At 57.3% G+C, this 20,319-nt stretch overlaps 1 protein-coding gene across 1 annotated transcript in view; it reads right to left on the bottom strand.

Moving 5' to 3' along the window:
- Positions 1–20,319, bottom strand: part of Sv (paired box protein shaven) — a 91,347-nt gene that overhangs the window by 55,946 nt on the left and 15,082 nt on the right. The window contains exons 2-3 of the mRNA XM_076318133.1: positions 15,727–16,038; positions 11,006–11,035 (exon numbers count right to left, since the gene is read on the bottom strand). Of these exons, the coding sequence (XP_076174248.1) occupies positions 11,006–11,035; positions 15,727–15,934 (238 nt within the window). The 5' untranslated portion in view covers positions 15,935–16,038. The remainder of the gene's footprint in view (positions 1–11,005; positions 11,036–15,726; positions 16,039–20,319) is intronic.

The raw sequence follows: 20,319 nt of genomic DNA, 5'->3' as shown, positions 1-20,319 counted from the left end.
GTACCGGCCGATGCACCGCGGTACGGCGCCTGTTTCGTTGCCTCGACGATTCGAGGGATCTTCCCTCGGCGGAAAACTCGCGATCGGAGCAGCGTTGGAAAATCGCTGTTGCTCCGACTGGAAGCCTCTGGTGCGGCGCAACGTTCTAACGGGCTTCTGTGATTTTTTTCCAAAGACTGCCGGCCGCCTACGGAATATTCTCGCGCACGGCCGCTCGATCGCCCCGCGGCTTTCAGGCAAATCAGTCGCATTATCCGCGAGCGCGACGAGATTATGATAATTTCCGGCGTCCGTGCGCAGGGTGGACGAAAATTGTTCAAATCCCATCCGCCGATACATCAACGCCGCAAATCTGGCCGATCGATGCCACCGATAAGGCGATTGCGACGATCTCTATCGTAAATCGGACGTAAATACCGGTCGGTCGGTCGATAGACGATGCGTCGATTCGAAATTAAGCCGTTCGGATTCCGAGGATCGTTACTCTCGCTCTCTCTGCTGGTCCCTCTCTCGTCTGGTCGCGCGTAGATAGAACCGTGCTCGGTACTCCAATTTGAAATACCGATATTGGACAATAAAGGATAAGACGATCCTCGAATTCGCTAATTACGCCGGGAATCGTAAATTTCCGTTAAAGAACGAGTAATCGAGATTCCGCGAAACGGACGTAATGGTCGAGAGAGGTTAGTGCTACCGGTATCGTTCTCGAGTTTTATATTCGGATTATACAGCCATAAGGGAGGAACTCGATTTCTTTATCCGGTGCTCGCCACTGTTGCGAAAGCGAACCGTCTCGCGTCGCGTTTTATCGCGGCTGGAAAGAGCTCGCGATGAACGTAGGCTCGCTCTCTCGCTCGCACGAAAAATTTAACAAAGAGCGACGATCCCTTCGTCGAATCGACGGACGAATTCTTACCGGCTCGCGGCGGCTGATTGGCCGCGTCGGCCAAGATTTACAAGGAATTGCTGTTTGCGTTGTCGGAGTAGGTAGCGACATTTATATGCACGTTACATCCTCAATTATAGTTATTGGCTCACTGTTAATGGACGATAAAAATTTTATGGGATTCCGTTGCCGCTCGAGCCGGAGTCCGCTCGTTGAAACGGAATGGCCGAGTTCGGATATACGGTGTCCCGTTACGATGGACGTTCGAGAGACGGTATTCCGGGCGTTTTCGCGTTTAATTCGCCCGTCGGACGAATCGATGCGTCCCGAACGAACCACGGCCGAAGCATTGTCTTCCGTTCGAAGCAACCGATTCGCGGCTAATAGTCGCGCGTTGCGTAATTTATGGACAGCCGCGGAGATTTAGTCGCGTATTAAACCGGAATGAATCGTTCTCGCTGTAATGCACTTAATCGCGCGAATTCTGCGCGTTGTAAAACGTTGCCGCGGCTCGAGGCATCATCGAGCCTCGATAAATTTTATCGCGTCTATAAAACCAGAACTCGGCACACGGATTCCACGATTTTTGTCCCGAGTTTATTTATCGCGCTTCCATCGTTCCGTGTGGCCGTTTTTCGATTCGAGGCGATTCGATCCGAGAGGAGGGGGAGTCTCGACGTTGCTCGAGTTTCGAGGACGCGCGTTCCTACGATAACAATACGGTCTCGATCGATGGAGGAAGCGAGAGGCGCAACGCGTATTTTTCGTAGCCATCGAAGCGACGTTCTCGGTCCCGTGGAAACGAGTCGGCGAGAGAAAAAAAAGAGACGCGTCGTAAAAGAAGGTTGTTCGGACCGCATTCCGCGAAACGCTGTTCCGCGAGATGTAAACACGAGCGATCGGGGTGGTATTCTCGAGGATTTTCGAAATCTCGCCGGTGCGAAGGAACGATACGGAAGGAACGGGGAAGCGGGCCCGGACGTACTCTCTCGCGAGTCGATAGCCAGTACGCGTCGGGTGAAAGGTCAACGCCGGAGCCACCGTGGCGTACTCAGCAACGGGCGTACTTTGTTTCGCAACGATCGGAGACCGGGTGCCGCAACAGCGGCGCGTTTCGGTCCGTATGCAAACGGCGGGACTCGTGTGCGTCTATCTCTGCGCGTGTGTCGCCTATCGCGATCGCCTGTGCCGGCGCGACCGAGCGAGCACGGCGAATCGCGAGCACGCACGCTCGTTACGGGCCCGTCGAGCGCCACGATCGATCGATCGATCGATCGCTTCGTCGATCTTTGAACGTCGATCGAAACGTTCTTTCTCCTCGTTGGTAAAAGTCGCACGGCCTGGTAACGCCCGTTACGACCGGCTCGCCGGACTCGAATCTTTCCTCGTGCTTTTCCGAACCTCCAAGGAACTGCTCCGAGCCGCGAAATTCCACCTCGTTCCGGGATCCGAAAAACAACCATCGCCCGCGATCGATCGAATACCACCGACCGGAGAAACGCCGACCGAATTTCCAAGAAAGGGAGATATCGAGAAGCATCTTGGCCACTTTGCCCGCTAAAACGAGCGAGATAAGCCGCGTGTACAGTTAGTCGTCCAATAGGATGTATCCGCGGCGGCGATGGCGGTGGCGGTGGCGGTGGCGGTAGCGGCCCAGTTCCCCAATAAGGATTTGCATCGGAGACGCATTCCGGATTGACGTTGGACGATATCGCGGTACCGAGATATCCCGTACTCCAAGGGGAACAGTTTTCGCAAACTTGTCCCCGTATCCGCCACTTTTTCCAATTATCCTCACCTTCGAAGCCGAGCCGATCGGGTGCAAAGTATCGTAATTGGGTTTCACCGGAAATTACGCGGATAGCCTGGTCGCGAGCAAACGTGGAAGCAGCGGCCTACTTCGTAGCCACGGGAGGCGCTGGAACCGGAGCCGAAAAAGAAGAAAACCAAACGAGCAAGAGTCTCTCGAGTTTGCGCGTAGAAATTGCGTGGGCACGCAAACCTCGTCGTCGTCGTCGTCGTCGTCGTCGTCGTCCTCGTCTTCATCTCCTGGACGGCTTCTCTAAGCCGGTCGACTCGATTCGGCCGGTTGGCGAGGGAAAAGCCGATCGGGCGATCGGCCGATCGCACGAACGCGTCGCGAACTTTCTCCGAGCGAGCACGAACGTTACACCGAAACGACCGAGTCCTTTTCCGATCGTCCTCGTCGGCGACCTCGTCCCGTGGGCGTGCTCGCACCTGCCGCGCAATAATCAGCTCCGCAACCGTGGCGCGCCTTTCTCCAGAATTCGCAAATGCCACGGACTGGAATTCGCTTTTAGACCGCGATTCCGTAACCGGCTGCGCGGCTACCGTCGTTTCGCGAGCGCGCGATTTCGAGGATCGAGGAATAGCCAGTTTTTCGCGCGGGCAAAGTATCGCTCGATGATAGGGGAAACCGAACCGTTCCTTCTTCTTCTTCTTTCTCCTCTTCTTCTTCTTCTCGTTCTTGTTCTCCTTCTTCTTCCTCTTCTTCTTCTTGTCCCTGCGATCGAGGATCGGCGGATTTCGAAGCAGGATCTTCGAGAGTCGCGGAGCATTATTTTAATCGCACCTTCGACGTAATTGAAGGCTGGAGGTCTTGCGGTGAAATTCGTAGTTTGAACGGCCGCGATGAAAGTTCGTCTTCGAAATCGTCGGTTCGTTTCGCGACCTTAATTTAGGAGAAACGACGGGATTCGAAATGTCGGAAAGTCCGCGAGTTTTGGTCCGGAAGCGTAACGGGTCGCGGAGGTGTCCGCGAGAGAGGGTTCCCCGGAGGTGTATCCGGGGTGGGGATGTGCTCGATCACCGGAAGCAGAAATCTCGCGGTTGTTCGCGGGTCGGTCGGTTCGGTCGGTTCGGTCGGTTCTTACGGGTCGGTCGGGTCGTTCGACGCGGCCGTAACGAATCAGCGACGGAATCAAAAGTACGTTGGCTGTCCCGCGGTCGAATTACGGTAAATTAGCGGTAGTAAAGAGGCACCGGTGAGCAGCAGGTACCTACATCGAAGAGGAGAGTCGGACGGATGGACGGACGGGCGGGGGCAAACATAAATTAAGATGGGGGACTGATTACGAGGCGAGGGCAGGCTATCATTACCCGAGCCATCGTGACCGGTCGACCCTGCAGCCGCGGCTGCTGAACACACCGTTCGGTCTCTCTCTCTCCCTCTCTCCCTCTCTCCGTCTCTCTCGGCGCACGATGTTCGCAATCCGCCTGCCTCGTGCCCCGATAATGCCGGGGTGGGAACTGCAAATTATTAATCTCTGTTCCTGCATTACATAGTTCAGCGAATATGAAACGAGCATTGTCAGAGACGCGAAACCACCGTTCCCGAAGGAGCCGGCCGACTCGACGAAAGGGGATCCCGGTCGATCTCCGATGGACGCCGACGGTGACGATTGCTTCGGGTTTCTCTTCTCGATCGTCGGCCGGCCGCGTCCCGGTGACGTTTCGACGCGCGAGACCGGGCCGTCGCGCGGATTCTCTTGGAAAAATCGCAAGGGTCGAGCGACCGATCGGAGAGATTCGTCGCGAGCGAATCCAGCGCGCGGTTGCAACGGCTGTACGCTCAATTTCCGTAGGATCGATCGATGCGCGGCGATTCCGAGACGTCGGGACGGTTATCGGATCTCGCGGGCATAATTTTCCGTATCTCTACCGTTTCGCGCGCCAATGACTCGCGTCGATTCGAGAAATCTCTCGGTCACCGAACACGCGTCGAACTCGAGTTCGCCACGGGCGAACCGACACTTTCTACCTCGTCGCACTCGGATACTCGCTGGAAATCGGGCTTACGCGCGCAACTCGAACCTCGTCCGACTCTTTTCGAATTCGGAGGTATCGCGAACGCGACGGGGAACTTGGACACTCGGCCGTCCGTTCGCGGCGATCGAGTCCGTTGATCTGAGAGCGAACGAAACGACCGAACCGCCGAAGAAACGCGTCGGCCATTGATCGAACGGTTCGGTGGTCGAGAACCAGTTCGCGATCGGTTCGAGCGGAAAACCGGCGCGAGCAACGGGGGAACTCGTCGGGTTTCACGTGGCGCGTGCACGTGCCCGGTGCGCGCGTAAATACGGAGGAGGAGCCCGCACTTTTCGGGTTCACCTTGGGAATCCACGAGCGAGGAAGGGAAGGTCGTTTGTCGATCGTTCGGACAGTAGCGGGCAAATAACGCGGTCCTCGGTCGGGGTACGATTGCGAGATATCGGCCACTAGACGGAGGTCTAGGTCTAGGAGTCTATTGCGAGCCGAAGCACTCGGGGCTGATATAGTTCGGTGCTCGCGAGGGTGCAACGTGTGGCCTCGTTACGTTAATGGCGTCATGCTCTGGCGCCCCACGGATTGCTCTACGGACCGGTCGAGCCGACGAGCAATGCCCACTGCGAACGAGTCGATGGAACCCTTTGAACCGCGGTAACGAACCTCGCGAGGGACGTGCCCCGATCTTACCGATCGGAATCAACTCTTTCGCGGGTGGTTCCGTTTTCCGAAAACGGACACGGACTCGAGAGTTTCGTACGAGTCGAAGAACCGTAACGCGGGTAATCCCGAACGACAAAGGGGTGAAAAATCGACGCCGATAGCGCGATCGCGCGATCGCGGGATCGCGAGGAGGAATTTCCCTTAACCGTCGACCGTTACGCCGCTCTCGGAGCTATCTTCGTCGTCCATCACCCCTTATCCGGCATAATTAAAATAATGCGGAGGCTGCCCTGTAACCGGAGCTCGCCGCTTATCGATTCGAGGTTCGTCGTAAAAGCGTAGCACGCGAGACGTTAAAATATACCATAGAATTTTCAACGACACGAAAACGTCGGATCGGAGCGTCCGGAGCGTCGTTCGCCAGGTGAGGCTCCCGTACAAGGTTAAAGAAACCAAGGAGACGCGAATTATTTCCATAGAGCAAACATAAAGTTCGATCCCTAATTGAGGCTTCCCGTATCGGCTCGGTGCGATCGGTACGAGGACGTTCGTCGAGCCCGTCGAGTCCGTCGAGCTCGTCGATCCCCCGGTGAACGATCGCGATCGTTAACGGATAATACGGCGTCTCGGGTACTCGGCTCGGCATAGACGACCACCTTCCAGACTCGTCGGCTACTTTCTCCCGCAGCCGGCTGAGATCTGTATTATTGGTCGATCCGGAATCGGGCGTCGATCTCTCGGCGAACGCGGCTCGTCGAAATTCTCGACGAAAGAGAGAATCGGACGCGGCTCGGTTTATCGATAATAACGAGGTGTACGCGACCGGGCGAAAAGAAAAAGAGGAGACTCTCGCGCGCGTATAATTAACCGCAACGACGAGACAGGAGGGAATAATTGCACGGGTGCCGGTTGCCGGTTGCCGGTTGCCGGTTGTCGGTCGCCGGTTGCCGGTTGCCGTTTGCCGCTGTGGCCGACGACACCGGCTCCGGCCGCGTGTCATCGATTTGCTCGGAGTTTCTCGTATCGGTGGTAGGCGCGCGGTGGCCTCTCGAGTTCCTTCGCGAGGAAACGAATCCGGTATCGATCGACCGCGCCTGCGAAACGCCGACGGAGCAACGCCCGTTACCTTCCGATGGAAAATTTCCGATGCGAGGACCCGCTCCTCGGTGGTAAATTGCGGAGAAATCGCCTCCCGAAACGCGATTACGCAACGCGTCCCGGTTAATTACCGATGGAAGGAGCGCGACGATCGTCCCTCGTTGTCCGTAAATCGGCCCCGTCCACCTCCGAATCTACGATCGCCTCCTACGCGTTGCGTTCGATCGGCAACCGGTGCCACTTAATTCGAAGCCCGCGGTCGTTCGCGCGGAGTTCTCCGCTTAACCCGCGTTGGCACCGGACCGCAGTCAACGCGCGCGCGAGCACGGCCGGCCGACCGACCGACCGACCGACCGGTACCGGTACCGGTACCTACACACGGATAATAACCTCGAATGTACCTGCTTTTCTGCCGATGTAAACGTCGCTGCGTAATGCTCGAGTAGTACGCGGAGATACTTGCGCAAACAACGAGCCGGAGGAAGTGCAGTTGCGACAACCAACGAGTCCGAAGGGGAACCGTCGCCGAGCCGATTTCGTCGACGCCCGCCTCGAGGTTCCGGCATCTTCGAACTCGCCGGTCCGTTCTTTCTTACGATCGAGCGTACGCCCCGATGATTCGTATCGTCCCGGTGGTCTTCGCCGTTACGAGAGGAGCCTCGAAAACTCCGATCGGTGAAAAATCGGTAGCTCGAGGAGCGAGTACGCGCCTACGATGATACCGTTGCGAACCGCGAGCCACACCCTTGTTCGTAGACGCGCGCGCGCGTGCGCAAGCGATGGAACCGGCGGCAGATACCGACGCGACTGTGCGCAGACCGGTGCGCCGCGCTCGTACCGATGGTATCTCGGCGTCCAGACGCGCCAGAGCCGCGGAAAAGGGAAGAGTCGCGCGGAATTCCTGGGTCTCGATTTCGAACGATTCGAGGCGAGTCGGAAATTGCACGGGCGCGTTCGGTGGAAATTGGCACGGTCGAACTCTCTCCGTCGAGGCGCGCGTAGCGGCTCCCCGGCACGGCGCGCGTCATTAAACCAGTATCCTAGACAACTGGCGCTGATTATTTAGCAATACAAATCATTCCGCGCGCGAGCTCTATCTCCGCGCTCCGTCTGTCCCTCCGGTTGTATCCGAGCGGGTTCTCGCGTGCGCGGGCGTGGTACGTACCACTTACGGCGCGAGAGGCGAACGGAACGCGCGTACACGCCGCGGTCTGGGTGTGTGGATCGGACAGAGCCGGCCGCCGGAGAAACGGTTTTGTTGATTAGCGAGCTCGTTGAACCGGCCGTATTACTTTGTCGAATCGCAGAAACGCTCCCTCGCGAGAGTTATGGCGGATCGGGGGCTTAAATATCGTCGAGCGTGTCTCCGCTTTATCGGGCCGGTTGCGCGCCGAGCGGAGCGCCGCTCACGGATCGAAGACAACGGTCCGCGCGGTCTCCGCGGCGAGCGCCGTGGCAAATTTCCAGCAGGCTCGAGCGTCGACCGCTCGAATCGTAGAGACTCCGATAAAATTACTCCTCGAACCTTTACCCTCTTGAACGCTGTCCGGAGACGAGCGCGAGTTTCGACGAATAACCGACCGGAGTAGAAAATCTCTCCCGCTTATCCGTAAAACGAACGAGCACCGTGCACCGCGCACCGCGCACCGCGCACCGCGCACCGCGCATCGAGCCGTAAAGCCGCGAACGACTCGCCGTTCGAGCTCTTTTCCGCGTGCACGACGCCGATCGTTTTCAATAGAGACGCGTCCGGGACATTACGATCCTCCGTGCTCGTTCGATGACTCATCGTGCCCGGAGATCCTCCGATAACGCGGTATCGCAAAGGTCGTCGGTCGGATCGATGTTATCGCGATGGCTGCCGCTAATCAGCGCGAGCGAAAGAGAGGAAACGAGCGGACGAAGGAACGCTCCGATGGAACGGGGCAGCTCGACCTCGCTTCCTGAATCGTGCGGGGCGGTGGCATCGTCCGACGGACGGTAGGCAGCGTTGCTTCGCCCGGTTCGTATTCGCGCAACAAAATAGTCGATCTCGGTGAAATCGAGCACGAACGCGTCTCGCCCGGGGGCCGCCTCGCGCGAGACTACCACCGAGTCGAACCGAGCCGAACCGAGCCGAGCCGAGCCGAGCCGAGCCGTGTCGAGCCGTGCCGAGCCGAGCGAGTTTTTCGCGGTTTTGTTGCTCGACCCGGAATACGCTCGAAATAATCGTCGGTCGTTAGTCTCTTCGCGCGATCATCATTTACCACGGACCGCTATCAGCGACCGAGCGAGTCGATGCTTCGCGCTGAACATCTTTCTCGGACGGCATTCGCTTTTCCGTTCGAGCGCATTTGTATTTATTAGCGAGTCGTCGATTCTCTTTTGCGAGACGCTCGGACGAACGAGAGATCTCGAACGTAGAATTTTACAAACTCGATAAATGTTCGCGATCGCGGGCTTTCTCGACTCGATTTTTACGACCGCGCGCGCGAATCGTCGTGGCCGATGTCATTATCCTAGGCGAGCAGATAATGCCGGCACGGCCGCGCGAATAGCTCGGATCGGCGGGCGAGGCATGCGGGAGCCTGGAGCCGCATTATCGCGAGATTACGTAAGCGCGGCATACGGTACGCTTGTGTTACGCTATAATTAGGACCGGCCTGGCATAACCGCGCCGCCGCCACCGCCACCGCCGCCGCCACCACCGCCGCCGCCGCCGCCGAGCGCAAATACGCCCGGCGTGTAATCCGCGTTCCTATTAACGACCGACGATAAACTTGAACGGAGGATGGGTCCACGGAACGAGGGAACAAAAACGACCGAGTCGTCGGAGATACCGCGCGCGAGTCCCGACACCGGTGAAAGGGCGCGAGTTTCGATCGATTCTCGGCCTCGCTCGCGTCCAATCCTCGCGCTCTCCTTTTCGAAAAGCTCCGAAAGCTTTCGAAGCCGCGAAATCGACGCGACGCGCAAAGTCCGTCGCTCCGTAAATCGAAGCGCTCCGCCCTAACCAGGCGTCTTCGATAAATTAATAACCGCGCGAATCTCGGGATCGCGTCGGCCTCGGTTCCACGCGGCGCGGGCGAGCGGCGAAAATCAAGATCTCGCGGTTCTCGTTCTCGACGTACGGTTGATTAATACCCAGATGTAATTACCGGCCGGAGGAGGAAGGGTGCGCGCGAGAGAGAAGAGGGCAGCTCGCGCCAACGACGCGGACGACCGGGGACGCGAGAACGCGAGAAGAAGACGGAGCATCGCGGTGCCACGAGGAAGAGGCGAGGACCAAGAAGAAGAAGAAGAAGACGAACGAGAAGAAGAAGAAAAAGATGACCAAGCCGAAGAAGAAGAAGAAGAAGAAGAAGAAGAAGAAGAAGAAGAGGAGGAAGAGGAGAAAGAAGGTGGAGGCTGTTAAGCCGCCGAGGGAACGAAATCCTGACAGATTTCATCGTGGGCTGACGTAAACAATTTGCGAATGTAAATACCTGTTGAATATTGAGCGCGGCGAGAGACCTCGAGGGGTCTCGCGCTAGCCTCGCACCTTACGACCGTTTACCCTTTAAACTTCTGATTACATCCACCACCTTCCACCTTCCACCTACCGCGGCGAACCGCGTGTACACACACCGAGGCGTTGTCCGCGTCATTTGGCATAAATTATGCGAACATTGTGCTGCCACGGTGAATCCGCGGCGCGCTGCCCGACGTGTTTCGCAGAGCTATCCGTCCGGCTCGCGCGATTCGCAACCGCGCGCCCGATCGAGAGCCTCGATAAACTCGTGAGATCCCTCCTTTAAAATGGCGATGGAACGGGGCCCCGCGTTCAAATCCACCGAGCGTCGCGGTTCGCACGATCCTCCGCTTTCGGGGAGGGCTAAGAACGCGCGCGGCCGCGAGCTTTTCCGAATCGGTCGTTCGAAATTTTTCGAGAAAAAGGAACGCCGATACCGAGAGAGCGTTTCCCTTGGACGGAATACCGCCAACATTCCAGATGTTATCGTCCCCCCGTCGACACTATCGTGGCTCTCGTGCTTCCAGCGGCTGGATTAATTGTTCCGCGGTTGAAACGCAACTTTGTATCGATCTCGCGTCGCGATAGACCCGCGACAGATCCCTCGAAGATATATTTGCTCGGGCAGTGACGCGATCTCGACGACCCGGCGAAAAAGTCATTTATCGCGGCACGATTAATAACTCCTGCCTCCGTCGAATCCAGCCGCGGCGATAAATTATCGACGCTGGCCGCGTACGCGGATTGAAAATAAAGTTCGCCTGGATGTCGGGCCAATTAGATCGCTGCGGAAGCTGCGCGTCCTAGCGCGTAAGCGGCGATAAGAACGGGTGTTAGGATAATTGGTTATTTCTCACGATCGATCGCCGTGGCCGATAAAGCAATCGACGCGTCGGATAACCCTCGCTGGGTTCTCCGTGCATTTAATTATAACGGTATCGCCGATAACGGGAGTCGCGTTAACGTCCGAACTCGTTCGATCGAATATCCGCGATTCGAGTCTACCCTCGCTCGGGCTCCCCTTCTAGCGCGGAGCGTTGCGATGTCCCTCACCCGCGACTCGACGAAATTGTTCTACTCACCGTCCTGGTTCATCCCGTGGCCGCCGTCATCTGTTCGAAAGAAAGAAAACAAAATCTTACGTTAGAATTTCGAATCGGGGGCCGATCGTCGCGTCACCGTACGCCGAAAACGGGATTCGAGAGCGTCGATGGATCTACGATCGGCGAGCGCGTCTCGCGGGCGTAGCCGTGTTCGCGCGAAAAGATCGACTTCTAATGTTGCGCATCGCGGATCACGACGAGTCGCAAGAGGGAACGATAGCGGCTCGTAACGGCGAGCTGCAACCTATTTGTACCGGTGCCCGGTATCGCGGCATCGCGCTGTGTTCCTTTATTTAACCCCATAAATAACCCGTCGCTATCTCACCCCGAACGTTTTCCTACCGAAGACGAACACAGACGCGCGCAGCGAAATATCGTGCTGCCAGTCACTCCGTTACGGGGTTGCCACGATGGGAATCCCCGTGAGCGATCCCCCCGGGCACCCGACCGAAAGAACAACGCCTCGCCGCGGATTTCTTTTTCCCTCCGTCGAAAGAAGAACGCGAGCCATCGCCTGGAATCGTCGAGTTCCGGGAACTTTGCTCGGAGGCGCGCAAACGTCGAGACCGGATACGAAACGGACTGTTTGGAGTTTCGGTCGTTCGCCACCGCCGCCACCGTTGCTCCCTCCGCGGGGCGTCTCGCTGGAAACGGACCGTTTCTGACTCCGTCGACGACTTTTCCAGGCCGTTGCGGATCGGGAAACGCCGATCGATCGGACGCGATTACAAAGTCGAGGTAAAACTGGACGGCGGTCTCCGGGAGGCGAAACGATAGCATCGCGAGGTCGGTAAAGCGTATAATTCCCCGCGACGTCGAGCGAGCGGTGCGCGGCGCTCGCTGCATTCGGCCAGGTATCAATTACGAATTAACGCGACCGGATAACCACGCGCCGTTGGAGTTTGTCGAGGAATCGAAAGATCGAAAACGAGAACCGAGCACAGGGACCCGATTCGCGCACCGTCGACGGCCGCGCGGTATCCTCTCGTAGACGCGTTTGTTTTCGCGATTTTTCGATCGGCGGCCGATCTCGTTCGCGGACGCGCAACGGCGAAAAGTTCCGGTCGCGCGACGATGGAAATTTCTCGGCAAAAACCCGGAGAGGAAATTGGAGTAATAAGGAAGTGAGGCGGATCGTCGCTCGTCGATTGACAGTGAATTATGGACTTTGTTCGTCGCTATCGAGTCGATCTTCCTCGGCTCTCGTCATTGGACGCGAGTCCGACGATATCGATCTCCGACGATCGAGATACAGGTAGAATGCCCCGAGGTGGTCCTGCGCGATCAATTTAATTCGAATGGTCGGACGTCGCTCAGCGTGAGACGACAAATATTTAGAATTGCATCAACAAAGGCTTAGGTTAACGTTAACGTCGGCAAATGCAATTAGTATCGACCTCGATACGATTGCCCGATGAGAACGGACCGCGGGGCACCGATCGTCTTTGAGCAAACAACCGATCGATCGAACCGACGGAAACAAAGACGACGCGACGAAACCTCGCGAGAAGAAAATTCTCCGTTCGAAAGAATTTTCCACGAAAGACGCGTTACCTCGATCCGGATTGTACGTATCATCGTCGGTTTTTTTGTCCGTTGGAGGACTTCCGTTGCCCCGCGACTGGAACGCGCTCGGTTTTTTCCCGCAAAATCATCGACGACGAAGACGAAAGAAACGCCGGATAGATTCTCGGGCGATCCTCGAGAGGTCCCGGTCGCGAATCCCGTTCGATCCTCGACGTCGAAATCGCGGTACCGCCGCGGCCGAACGGAACACATCGAACCGGAGAAAAGGGACCGTTTTGTCGCGAGTGGTCGCGCGTGTGGTCTTGGAGCCGATCGCGACTCTTTCCGTCGAATACTCGATATCGTTAGATTCAACGACCCCTCCTGGATCATCCTCTGGCTCTTTCTCCGGCTTTCTCCCTTTCGTCCGTTTACCGCGGCCGATGCCGTGCAAGTGGCTGCTGCCACGGCGGCGGCCTTTCATCTTCCTTAACCAGCGCCACTCTCTTCCAGCGTCCGGAACGACTATATACGTGTACGCGACTCGACCACGACGAGAGTCCACGGTGCGAGCACTGGTTCCGGAGAACTACCGCTTCACCTGGCCCTTTGTGCGCGCGCGCCAGCGAGCGCCTCTGTACAGGGTGGCTTCGTAGAAACGAACGACGGTGTGCGTCCTCGGCGAGACAATTAGCGAACCGAACGGTACTCGACGTTCGAAGAACAATCTCGAGCCTCGCGGGATATTTCGGCCCGAGCGACCTTCCGCGGAGCGCAAACGCGATACGAAAATGCCGAACGAACGAATCGTTTGCCAGTTCGAAACGATTCCGAGCCTCGGTGGCGAAATTCCATAAAGAGTAGACGCGGGCGAGGATATTTTCGGTACGCGACCGCGAACCGATATCGAGCACCACACCGTGTATAAGCGTTCGCGCGCTCGAAGAGATCGTTGCCGAGGAACTCGGAGCAACTTCGGCCAACTCGATTGTTCCGTACGGAACAAGGAGGCCTTTCACGCGACTCTCGTTCCGGCGGTCTTTGACGAAGGATCGGCTCGATGTCCCGCGAGGATAAGATTCGATTAACTCGAAATCGATGCGACGATAAGCACCGGTAGATAACGAGCTCGCAACGCATCGAACGTATCGTTACGGTCCAACGAAGGAATTTTACGCGCGGAAGCCTCTCCATCGAAGAAATTAAACCGTAGGAAAGAAACGCCCGCTCGGAAACGGTGCTGGCTTCGTCTACCTCGAAACGATGACCGTTCTCTTCGCGAGAGGCTATAAATTCGAGATCGATCGCGGCTCCGGTCCAAGTAGGGGGAAAAAGAAGAAAAAAGAAACAAACGTTGCACTCTCCATTCGTCGAATCGATAACACCGGTACCTACGCTCGAGCGTGCAAATTTTCCTCGGCGAACACCGTCGAACGACTGGTCGGCCAATTGCGCCGTAAATCATCTTCAATTTCCTCCTAATTGACAAATCGCGTCCGAAAGCGGATCCATTCGTCTACGGAGAAGATGGATAACGCCGATCGTAAAATTTCCTCCATTCGACTCCTCCGCAACGCGGAAAAGAGGACCGACGATTGTTACGCGGAAGACTTCGAACTCCAGACACCGGAGGTTCGACCAAAGTACATACGAGTAGAACTCCATTTATCCGAACCTGTCGGGGGACAAGACAGTTCAGATAACTGGTATATACGTTCCTATAACAGGAGTTTGCTGGTTCTCCCACTAGCAACGATTTCCAGCTCCGATAATACCGGCTCGCGTTCTGGATAACTGGATTCCAGGGTGTCGATTCGGTTTGTTTGAGTTCGATGTTTCGAGACGACTAAATTTATGGGCAAAACTTTGCTCTACGAACGATTCGTTTACCGGTTTTTTTCCCCCGTAACGGGAACAATCGCGAGTTTCGTTGGTCGCGCCGCGCGCTCGAAACGAATTTATTCCGTGGAAAGAACGCGTACGATTCGCGTTTACGATAAATGTCCCGAAACCGAAGGGAGCGCTCCGAAGAAAAGGTTCGCCGGTCCAGGAATTTTCACGGACACCGTGCGCGGATCGCTCCAGGAATTCCGCATCGATACCTCGTTCGAAAAATCGGGCGTCGAAGGAAAGTTTTCTCGTACCGTGTTCTCGAATTCCGAGCTGCCTCGGCGAGCGCGATGCACCATCATCGCGCGAGATCGTAATAGAAGCATCGGCCGGCGTGGACGAAGATTTATCGAGGCTTTCCGGCGGAGCACGTGCCCGATGCTTTTTGCCGGTGCAACATTCCTATTGGCTCGAGATTACACGAGAAATACAACCGCGTTATTAGCTGTCGCTAAGTCGCTCGAGCGTCGGCGAAAAATTCACCGTCGCGCCTGTGATTACACCGGAGACTATCGATAATTATCGATGCACGCCGGAGATTCGATCGTCGTATTTTGTTTTACACGGGTTCGGTGTATACGGAATCGCGTAGACCGTGCTTCCGGCGAGTTCTTCTCGATTCTCCTCCCGTTGCTCGCGTTTTTCTTTTACCGAGAAAAAAAGAGAAAAAGGAAAAAGTTGCTCGTTACGAGTACGCTGAGGTATCTACGAGGAACGTCGAGTCGCGACGACGCGATGGACGTTTCGAGGTTCGAAATTTCGTCGAAGGAACACGGCCGACTTCGAAGGGTAGGAAAGAAACGAAAGAAGGATCGAGGAACGTCCAAGAAGCGTGCCGATACACGACGGCGAGCGTCGGTATCGGCCGTGGATCGTTTTTACCGGGTGGACATCGACTCGACAACGCGGACAAGAAGAAGACCAATTACGGCGACGAAACATCGATCGCGCGTTCTCCGCGTTCTCCGCGTCGAGCGTCGAGCGTCGAGCCTCGAGCCTCGAGCCTCGAAACTCGTTTGTTCCGGCAACCGGCGAAACGATCGATCCCGAGGGTCCTCGAATAAATCGGTTTCGAAGCATCTAGACGCGCGATAAGAAAATTACGTCGGACGATCGGTGTCCCGCAACGGTATTCGACTCGAGGATCGCAGGGACACTTTTCTATCCGGTCGTGGTAAATTCGACCGTCTCCGCGTTCAGGGCGTTCGACGCACCGTTCTCGTTTCGATTTTATCGTTCCCTGCGATCTTATTCTAGAATTAAAAAAAGACCAATGGACAATGGATTCGTAAGAAGAAACATACGTTTTTTCTTGGAGTCCTCGTTCATACCTCCGGGTGTTGCTGCTCCATGATTATGGTGGTGGAGGGCTAGGGGGTCCTGAGGATGCGGATGAATGGCGGCCAGGGCACTTCCGGCTGGGTCACCTGGGTTGACCCCTACTCCGACCCCGACCCCCAGGTGAAGAGCACCGTGCTGCGTCGTGTGCGCCGGAAGCTCCATGCTGATCATAGCACGCCACCCTCCTTCCAACCCTCGTCTGCCGCCACCCTCCTCCGCCTCGGACAGCAGCCCGTCGATTCGGACGAGGCGTCTGCTCAACCCCTCGTCTCCTTCTGCGAAACACGAAATCGAACTATAGAGTGCGGAAATCGAGGAAACGGGTAAGCTGCCGCGATCGAGTAGCGAGCGTTCGCGTTTCGCGGTGAGATCGTTGCCGCGATCGGATTCGACGATCTCGATCGCGAGATGCGAAATTCCGACGGTGCGGGGATCGTTCGGCGCGCGGCGAAGAAAGATTCCAAGGCGTTGGGAAACAAAACACCCGGGAAGAAAACCCGAAGCGCGAGAAGCATGCGCCCTTCTTTTTCTCCTCGATTACGGACACCGCAGGTGGAAGGAAGGCCGGACGGCCTGCCGCTAGAATCCTTCGAGGAAATGGTAACACAGTTTCTCGATCGGTGACTCCCCCTACCCGCTGTCCGTCTTATGGTGCTGGTCGGTCGGCCGGCGGGACGAGCGCCGCAAGAATACCGTAGACAATGCTCCCTCGCCGCCTAAGTAGCGATCGACGAAAGGCACCGTGTCGCGGGCGTGCAGAGTGGCACAAAAATAAGTCTCGGTGGTCCGACCGCGGTAGAATTGCCTTTGCCACGGTTTTTACGCCCGCGCGGTAGATGATTTCTTCGTTCCTTTCTACGTAATGGCCCGGCGGCCCGATCTTTTTTGCTTATTACGCCCGAGAAGGCCGCCGACGAGAGGCCCGCTAGCCACCGGTGATTCCCGAATGAACGAAAGGATGAATGAAGCGTTATTTCGACCGTGCTCGGCCTTCGCCGCTCGTCCAGGTTCCCGACCCGGACGAACCTTCGAAGGATCGCCTTTCCCAGCGGCCTTCGACCAACGGAACGAGAGCGGAGCGGAGCGGAGCGGAGCCGCGACGGTGACGATCGCTAATAGATCTCCAAGATCACCGACAATGTCGCACCGCCACGATCGTTCTTCTCGAAGGAGAATCTCGTAGATTCCACGTTCGGAAAGAAAGTTGTTCTCGGTCGAGCCGATCGTCCGTGAAATTCGAAACGGTTGCCGCGTTCGCGAATCGTTGGCGAATCGTTGGCGAATCGTTCGCGAATCGGACGCGCGGCCGCGTGGGAGACCGGAACGCGAAAAAGACCCGGCGACCCGCCGCGTCGCGAAACAACCGCGAACCGTCTTCTAAACCGGAGAGCGGCGATCATCGTGTTTTCTCCGTTCTCGTCCCGAAAGAAAAGAAAACGAGGGCACGTCGAAACGACGCGGAGAACCGGCAAGAAAGGAAAGCGTCCGGCGAGCCGAAGCCGCTCTCGAGGGGTAGCAAAAAGCCGGAGAACTTATCGGAAATGAGGACGAGGATGATTGTTTAGCTCGTAGTTCGGAAGATCGGGTACCCCGGTCTCGCTCTCTCTCCGGCTCGGTACGGTCGGGGGTGGGGGGCTCGTGCTGGCAACGCGGGGCCCTCCTAATGGACCCTGGAACGCGGCTAGAACACCGAGTAAACGTCGGGAGTAAAAGCCGGACGATCGTTCGGCAGAGGAAGGCGCGAGGGGAGGGCACCGACTCGAACGGGCTTAAGTAAAGCAAAGTGGGTGAGTCGTCGACGGGCAAAGTACGCGTAAAGACCAGCCTGGCCGAGACTCCGATTCCCTCCGCGACCGTGGGAGTCGGGCCACTCCGTCCACGCACTCGCTAAAACTATTGTTTACGGCCGCTCACCGCTCACCGCTCACCGCTCGCCTCGCTAACTAGCCCCCGCTGGTTCGACCGTTCGGACGAGGAAACATCGAGGCGGGAACGAGGTACGCGGAACCGCGTTCACCGAGAGAAGGAAGGATTCTCGCGCGTGGTCGGTTAGGTTCCGGTCGAGCTCGAGTTTCGGCTCTCTCGTTCGAGCGGACTTTGCTCGTTCGAATGGCAAAGCTCGCAACCGATCTCGTGGGAAGAGCGGAGCCAGAAGCGGGAACGCGAGGATCGCGGTCCCCTTGCGTAAACGGTAACAGTCGGCGGTTTAACTAGTCAGAGGGGGGTGTGGGGGGGGTGGGGTGGGGCGATGCGGTAGCGAGCGGTCGGTAGCCGGCAGAACGTGCAGCTACCTTCTTCCAGCTCGTCTTTCTCGGGCGGCCGTCGGATCCCCCGAGCGGCCGAGCGGTAATGGCGGTGCTCTCGGGGCTTAACAACGCGTGACAATATGCATCGAGAAATTGCTCGAGCGCGGAACAACTCCGGCCGCGTCGGTGAACGCGCACACGCTTCCGAACGCTCGTCTCTACGGTGGAATCGGTCCTCGCGTTCGCGAGGTTAACGCTCGAAACCGCAGCGAGTCTCGCGCGAAAACGCCCATACATTATGCAACCGGTCGGTCCATAAACGAACGCGAGCGTTCGGTATTTCCGATGGGATCCTGGAAAAGGATTCGCTCGCCCGTGGGATTTCGAAGCTCCGAGGAATCCGGCAGCCCGCGGTGGCGCCTCGATCCTCCCCGGGCCCGCGGTCGTCTTTATCGATTTATTCGAATCGCCGGATGGAATGCCCGGCATCCCCGCGATGATCAATACGGGAGGAGCGTTACGAGGATTTTCCAGCTTCCGTGTTGCATTCTTTCTCACGTGGCCGGTTGGATCGTAAACACGGAAACCGGCAACGGTCGTTAACGCGGCGCGTCGTTCGCCTTTTAAAAGTTGCGCGCGATCCACCGAGGAGTTGTTAATTTCGATCGGTTCGGCTCGGTTCGGCTCGGTCCGTCGTTCGTGGCGGTAAAGGTGAACCGTTCGGGAGACGGCGCGTCGAGGACGATCGTCCGGCAATTATCGCGGGCGTATCGAGCCGACGCCCGATCGACGCGGGTTTCGCGCGGTGTTCTGGCTTCGCGAACCGACCACCGATCTACCCGACCGGCATGAATATTCAGCCGCGGCGCAGCCTCCTCCTCGTCGACGCAATCTGCGAACCAAGGGATTAGCATCGACGCTCGATCGAGAGCTTTCAGCCAACAAAAAGATCTCTCCGCTGCTCATTAACCCCGTTACCCGTACTTGGCCACCGCGGGAGCGCACGTGGTACCGGTGCACGAGCAATTCGCGAACGCATATATCTACATTAATACCGGGGGTACAGTGGTCGGTGTAAAGTCGCGAAGCGACTCGGTGACTCGGCGACTCGGCGACTCGACGACTCGGAGACTCGGAGACGCGAAACGGGACGGGCCGGACCCGATCGAAAACCCTCGGACGCTCCTCCGGCCGTAGGAGCGCGAACGAAAAAGGAACGAGCCTCGCGATCCGATCTCGTTCGAACACCGACGTAAATAACGAGATCCACTTTGCGACCGATTTTCCGCGAACGGTGTCCAATTGACCCGGGCACCGATATCGTTCGGCGATCCGGCGCGTTCGCGGTTTTATCGGGGATCGGCTCGTAAATCCCGAGCATCGTTATCGGTCGCTGTACGCGCGTGCACGTTGATCCCGGCGCGGCTTAGCGGTCGACGATCCAGCGCCGCGCGGTGTCTCGTTAATGAACAAAAATCCGCGAGCCTACTGGAGCATGGCGAGACGGCGAGAGCAACCCACGTAAGATACGCGAACGCGTTTACGCCGTACGGCGTACGTACGCGATCGGTCGCGGTTCGCGACCGGCCGGGGTCGAGGGATTCCGGTTCCGGGACTCGCGACTTCCCATCGACCGGCGGACCGAGCGAGGAGGAAAACGAACGGGCCGCGATTACGCGATTACGCCGTCTAGGGGTCCCTCGGACCGCCTATTCCGGTTTTCCAGCGAGAAGACGAGCGCGATTTTCGGCCCGCGGTTCTACCGATCCAAGTATTCCGCGACCATCTATCGCGCGAATTCCCGCAAAATGGTTCGCCTTATCGCCGGCGAATAACTCGCCGATCGGCCGGGATCAACGATCGCTCGAACGGCCGCTTTCCGTAACGCGTTTTTACGCCTCGACCGAAACGCCGATCGCATTCCGCTTAATTAGATTCTCTCGACTCCTTGGAGTTTTCGTTGCGCAAAAACGCGGAGATTGCCGCCAGTTTACCGATTCGAGGGAAGTTTGCTCCGTTTCGAGGAACGAATCGTCGCGTTCCCGTCCCTAGTTGTCTTTCCGCTACCGTATCGTTGTTCGATTCGCGTTTCGTCGACCCGATTGTTGCCCGAACGAAAGAGGAACGAATAGGAATTTTAACGTCTACCCTGGCCGTCTGGCCAGAGTGGTAGTTTTTTTCGATTCCAAGGTCGGAAGGCGCGATCGGACACGCGACGAGGTTCGTTCCCGCGATCGTTCGCGTCGAAGAGGAGGGAAGGAGAGGAATCGATCCACCCTGTCGACCGCGGATCCGATTTTTACGGAGGCC

Source organism: Ptiloglossa arizonensis, chromosome 8, assembly GCF_051014685.1.
Source record: "Ptiloglossa arizonensis isolate GNS036 chromosome 8, iyPtiAriz1_principal, whole genome shotgun sequence".
NCBI classification, from domain to species: Eukaryota; Metazoa; Arthropoda; class Insecta; order Hymenoptera; family Colletidae; genus Ptiloglossa; species Ptiloglossa arizonensis.
The sequence above is the reverse complement of the archived record's forward strand: the minus strand, read 5'-3'. Positions and strand labels throughout refer to the sequence as shown.